The sequence below is a fragment of the Tachyglossus aculeatus genome, chromosome 10 (genome assembly GCF_015852505.1).
Source record: "Tachyglossus aculeatus isolate mTacAcu1 chromosome 10, mTacAcu1.pri, whole genome shotgun sequence".
In the NCBI taxonomy this organism is placed as follows: Eukaryota; Metazoa; Chordata; class Mammalia; order Monotremata; family Tachyglossidae; genus Tachyglossus; species Tachyglossus aculeatus.
This window is the reverse complement of record NC_052075.1, coordinates 48,747,330-48,753,669: the sequence shown is the minus strand read 5'-3', so window position 1 is coordinate 48,753,669 and position 6,340 is coordinate 48,747,330. Positions and strand designations below refer to the sequence as shown.

General features: G+C 50.9%; 1 protein-coding gene across 1 annotated transcript in view; it reads left to right on the top strand.

Annotated features, from left to right (window-relative positions):
* The window catches only part of WEE2 (WEE2 oocyte meiosis inhibiting kinase), a 28,116-nt gene continuing 21,776 nt past the window's right edge, over nt 1–6,340 (top strand). The window contains exons 1-3 of the mRNA XM_038753083.1: nt 1–374; nt 1,522–1,718; nt 2,599–2,638. Coding sequence (XP_038609011.1) covers nt 42–374; nt 1,522–1,718; nt 2,599–2,638 — 570 coding nt within the window. The 5' untranslated portion in view covers nt 1–41. The remainder of the gene's footprint in view (nt 375–1,521; nt 1,719–2,598; nt 2,639–6,340) is intronic.

Sequence of the window (6,340 nt, the reverse complement as noted above, 5' to 3'; positions counted from 1 at the left end):
GCCACTGACCGGCTTCCTTCCAACGCTCTCCGGGGACCAAGATGGATGAGAGCGCTCACCTCCAGCTGAAGTTGCAGTTTTCTGACTCCGAAGAAGAGACGGAGATGGAAGGGGAGTGTGGGAGGGAGACCCAGACGCCGGAGAAGAGCAGTGGCTTCCAGCTGTGGCGAACCCATTCCCCTCTCCTGGTGACCCCTCAGAGGGGCCACCCCGGCTCCCCTCTGGCTCCCAACCAGAGTAAGGCGCGTCCTCCTCAGAAACTGGACTTGTCCCGGAGGGCGAGTGCGAGGGCCGGGCCAGAGAGTCCCGGGACGCCGCTGCACCAGGCCACTTGGAGGAAGCTGCAGTTGTGTGACACTCCATGCACTCCCCAGGTAATGTTGGGTGTTGTGGGGAGAGCCTGTGTGGGTCTGGGGCCACTATGGTGGCATCTTCTGGGTACAGGAAGCACCTCACTGGGATTACCAGCCTGCCATGGGTGTGCCAAGCTTGATATAATAATAATAATAATGGCATTAAGGGCTTACTATGTGCAAAGCACTGTTTTAAGAGCTGGGGAGGTTACAAGGTAATCAGATTGTCCCACAGGGGGCTCACGGTCTTCATCCCCATTTTCCAGATGAGGGAACTGAGGCCCAGAGAAGTAAAGTGACTTGCCCAAAGTCACACAGCTGACAATTGGTGGAGCCGGGATTTGAACCCGTGACTCCCAAGCCTGTGCTCTTTCCACTGAGCCACGCTGCTTGAGAAAGGTGTCCAGTTGGCTTCAGGGAGCCTGCAAACCAGTGGTGTGGAATAGCTCCCAGCTGATTTTCCATGTAGTTTTTTGAAGAAATGTTCACTCCCAAGAGTCTTTGGGGGTGGGGGGAGTTGGAGAGCACTACTGAGAGGCAAGTGGGATGAGTCTGGCCTGGTCAGTGGCTCCGGAGTCCCTCCCTTTTATCGGGAGGATGGCAAACCTGAGCAAGAATGCTTACCAAGCAGCCACTTGCTGTGGTGATTGTGGAGCTACTGTATAGGCTAGTCAGGCCAACTGAAAACCGCCCAGTCCTGCCGCCTCTAGGCTCCTTCTCCATCAGCCTCCCGGGAACGGTCCATTTTCCAGACCGTCCCTCCCTCACCCCCTGAAGCCAGGCAGGGTCTGTATAGCCCCCTCCCCCCATAACGGCTTGGCTGGAATCAGGACCGGCCTTGCCCTGCTTGGGGGTCCCATTGGTGGGAGTTGGTTGGGAGGGAGCCGGCCGGGTTTTGAGGGAGGCAGAATTTCTGAGTCAGGGAGCTCACGTGAATTCGTGATTATTTCTGGGCTGGAAGAGAAGCACAGGCAGGAATTGAGGGAGACAGGCCTAAAGGAACCAAGGTGGAGGTTCAAAAAACGTTGCCTGTCTCAGGGGCGGGAAGAAACCAGTCTCCGTCGCACGGTCGCAGCTCTTTCTGCCCATCCCAGTGGACACACTGGACCTTGGCGGTGTGTGTGGGTTTGGGGGATGCACTAGCCATTGCGGCTCCTCGCCCCCGCAGGGTCTGCGGGCCAACTCGGACCGCCGCTCCGCGGAGCAGCTCCCGGCCAGAGGCCCCAGGCACCTGCGGCTCACCCCCGCCACGGACCCCGAAGACATGGCCTCCGCGTCCCTCGTCAACATCAACCCCTTCACTCCGGAGTCCTACCGCCAGCTCTTCCTCCATTCCAGCGGCAAGAGGAAAGCCAGAGGAGAGCAGTGAGTGTCTATGGGGCAGCCCCAGGAACCGCGAAGCAAAGAGGACTCAGTTTCAGAGGGGGCAGAGAAAGCGTCCTGGTGGACTCAACTTGAGAAGTGCATTTCTATTATCATTAATAATCGAATTGATAATTAGGTTTTTTTGATGGCATTTATTAAGCGCTTACTATGTGCAAAACACTGTTCTAAGCGCTTGGGAGGTTACAAGGTGATGAGGTTGTCCCACTGTGGGCTCACAGTCTTAATCCCCATTTTACAGATGAGGTAACTGAGGCCCAGAGAAGTGAAGGGACTTGCCCGAGGTCACACAGCTGACAAATGGCGGAGCTGGGATTTGAACCCGTGACCTCTGACTCCAAAGCCCGGGCTCTTTCCACTGAGCCACGCACACCACAACACTTGGGCAGGTACATGACACATACCGTCCTTCGTAGTCAAAGAAGGCACCGTGGATGGTGACGTTTGTTCATTCAATCATATCTGAGCACTTACTGTGTGCAGAGCACTGTACTAAGTGCTTGGAAAGTACAATTCAGATGTTCAGCAGTGAGCACTTGTGTAGCTGAAAGGGTCAATGAGGGACCTGTAATCAGATGGTGCACACGAAAAGCTGTCAGGTTGTAAACAGTCTCTGTCTCACATGGGGCACAGGGTCTAAGAGGGAGGAAGACTGGGGGGTTTGATCCCCCTTTTACAAATGAGGAAACTGATCCCAGAGACTTGTCTGAGGTCACATAGCAGACAAATGGCAGAGGGGGCATTAGAACCCAGATCCTCTGACTGGTGAAATATATTTAAGGGCTCATTAGGCTGCTGTCTGCGGGAGGACACTAGGCTTCTTGCTGGCCTCTGCTGAGTGTGTGTCTGTCTGTTCCTGCAGGGAAGAAGCCAGTCCGGTAGAAGCAGGCCTACCTGCTAAGGTGAGTTCAACCCCAGCCCTAAACAGCAGGAACCCAAATATTTACTTCTGCCCTTCGCTCATCTGCACTTGTCAGCATATGCAGCCCCAAAATCTAGGAAATCTACTATTTACAAATCTACAAAATCTACAAAACGAAATCTACAAAATCCCCAAATCTACTTCTAGGAAGCCCAGCTCGCCAGACCCAGGGTGGTGGAGCTTATACCTCGCTGGGGTGGAGCAGTCCTTACCTGTAATTTGATCCATCTTCCAGTCTAGGGGAAGAAAAATCTGCCATTTTCCATGTCCTGGGCTGAGTAATCCATAAAGATGGTGGATTGTGCAAATTCGTCTGCTCTCTGAGTGACTCAGTGGGGTCAGCTCGTTCTGAGCTCAGAGGGTAGAAAATTGTCTTGGTAAAATCAGGATGATGGTATCGCTTTGGGTGCTGACGGTGGCAGTGTCCCATCTGGGGTCCCTACATGGTCTGGATGTTTCCTGGGCTGGCCCTAGTTATCCTGGGGTGCGGGCCTGCTCCAGTCGGTCTATGCTGAACCAGGGGAGGGAGGGGGAGGGACCCCAGGGGTGTAGGAACAGTCTCCTGGCCAGCGTGTCTCGGGATGGGGTGCTCGGAGCCTGGCTGGATGTCCCTTTGATGTTTCAGTTGGGGCTTGTGCCCTCAATCTAGGGGATGGGGGTGTCCGGGTGGGTGATTTGGGGGTGGGGGTCTCTCCCTACTGGCCTTCAGCCAGTTGCTCCTCCTTCCATAAGACGGCAACAGATGGCTCCTGGGACGCTTCCCGCGGAGAAGATGTGCAGCGGGGTTACCGTGTTCCAGCTTCCGTGATTTGTGACACCAAAACTGGTCTGGAGTCGCTGAATGTGGCGACCACCTTCCCAGACTCTTCTCGGCTTCCCTGGCTCTCTTCCTCTCTTTATCCCCGACTTCTTGCCCTGACTGCTTTGCAGTGTCCCCTTGTTTCACTGAGCAACTTGTCCTGAAAATGGCCAACTGGAGCCCTTCTCCCCCTTGGAGAAGGGGGAGCCTTTGCTTAGCCATTTGCAGGGATTCATTCAGTCAGTCACATTTATTGAGCGCTTACTGTGTGCAAAGCACTATACTAAGCCCTTGGGAGAGCACAATATAAAAACAGACACATTCCTGCCCACTACGAGCTCACAGTCTAGAAGGGGGCATGGACGTTAACATAGATGAATTCCCCCACCTTACCTCCTTCCCCTCCCCACAGCACCTGTATATATGTATATATGTTTGTACATATTTATTTTACTTGTACATATTTATTCTATTTATTTTATTTTGTTAATATGTTTTGTTTTCTGTCTCCCCCTTCTAGACTGTGAGCCCGCTTTTGGGTAGGGACCATCTCTATGTGTTGCCAACTTGTACTTCCCAAGCACTTAGTCCAGTGCTCTGCACACAGTAGGGGCTCAATAAATATGATTGAGTGAATGACTGAAATACACATAATAATAATAATGATGGTATTTGTTAAGCGCTTACTATGTGCAAAGCACTGTTCTAAGCCCTGAGGAGGTTACAAGGTGATCAGGTTGTCCCACAGGGGGCTCACAGTTTTAATCCCCGTTTTACAGATGAGGTAACTGAGGCCCAGAGAAGTTGTGACTTGCCCAAAGTCACACAGCTGACAGTTGGCGGAGCCAGGATTTAAATCCATGACCTCTGACTCCAAAGCCTGGGCTCTTTCCACTGAGCCATGCTACTTTTTTATATATATGTATATATATAAACACACATACATACATATTGTATATATACATACATACATATTGTATATACACACATTGTGTATATACACACATACACACATTGTGTATATACACACATACACACATATTGTGTATATACACACATATACATATGTTGTGTGTATATATACACACATACACATTGTGTATATATACACACATGCACACATTGTATATATACACACATACATATTGTGTATATACACATATAGATTATATATATATATATATACACACACACACAGATCCTTTCATTCATTCAATTGTATTTATTGAGCACTTACTGTGTGCAGAACACTGTACTAAGTGCTTGGGAAGTCCAAGTTGGCAACATATAGAGACGGTCCCTACCCGACAGTGGGCTCACAGTCTCTCCTACTCTTATCAGTCTGCAGCCGTGCAAGAGTCTCTGCCCCCATTGCAGCTGGTTTGTCTGGGAAGGCTGTGAATTTCTGGTATTGGCAACAGTGGCAAGCTAACTTAGCTACCAATCTCCCTCAGCTGGGGACTGTGTAGATGCCATTTAACTTCTCCACTCTGGGAAGGGGAAGCACCAATTGAAAATGGAAGGAAGAGAAATCTAACACTGGATGACTGGGAAGGAATTTATCATACTTGGTTTTTATATTTGTGGTGGTGTCCTCCTGTTCTGATGCTCTGTACCATAATTAGCCGGCCTTCTGTGCCACCTTCCTCTTCAGTGTGTTCATTTTCCTCTCCCTGGATGGTTTTTACTAATTCGGTTTGGTGCCCAGCTGAGATCCGTTGATCGGTGGTATCTGAGTGCTTACCGTATGCCCAGCAGTACCTGTGCCTAAGCGCTTGGGAGAGTATCAGCCAAAAGAGTTGGTGGACACGTTCCCTGCCCTCAAGGAGCTTACAGTCTAGAGAGGGTAGACATTTAAATTACAGATAGGGGAAGCAGCAGAGTATAAGGACGTGGATATAGCTTTTTGGGGGAGGTGGGCATCAAAATGCTAAAAGATATGGGGATTGAATTTTTTATTCATTCAATTGCATTTATTAAGCATTTACTGTGTGCAGAGCACCATACTAAGCGCTTGGGAAGTACAAGTCGGCAACTTATAAAGACGGTCCCTAACAATGGGCTCACACAGGTTCAGGGGCATAGGTGACAAAAACAGGGAGGGGGAATTGTTGGGGAAATGACTGTCACTCAGGGAAGGTTTGAGCCCGCTGTTGGGTAGGGACCATCTCTATATGTTGCCAACATGTACTTCCCAAGCGCTTAGTACAGTGCTCTGCACACAGTAAGCGCTCAATAAATACGATTGAATGAATGGAGGAGGAAGCAGCACGGCACAGTGGACGGGCCTGGGAATCAGAGGACCTGGGTTCTAATCCCAGCTCTGCCACTCGTCTGCTGTGTGACCTTGGGTAAGTCACTTCTCTAGGCCTCTGTTACCTCATCTATAGAATGGGGATTAAGATTTTGAACCCCGAGTGGGACATGCACTGTGTCCAACCTAATTATCTTGTGTCTACCCCAGCACTTAGTACAGTGCCTGGCACACAGTCAGTGCTTAACAAATATCACAAAAAAAGAGGTATGGTGCCTCTATGTGGTTTAGCAAGGCTTTGAAGATGAGAGTGGTGGTTTGCTGGCTAGGAAGGGGGAGGGAGCTCTGGGACGGAGGCAGGACACGAGCAAGTTGATGTAGGTGAGACAGATGAGATGGGTTCAGGGGAAGCGTGGGCATCTTTCATCAGATGCTCTGCTCTGATTTTATAGTGCAGCGTTGTCCACGGTAACCAGCCGGGCGGACCGCTGCTCACCTCCCCACAGTGGGTCCTTGATGCCTGGCTCTGCCTCCCCTCCCTCCTCGGTCTGGGGGGCCGGGGAGGGGCAGACTGTCTGACCCCAGGCAGCTCCCAGGGTCCCGCTATCTGTAAGGAACACTCACCGGGC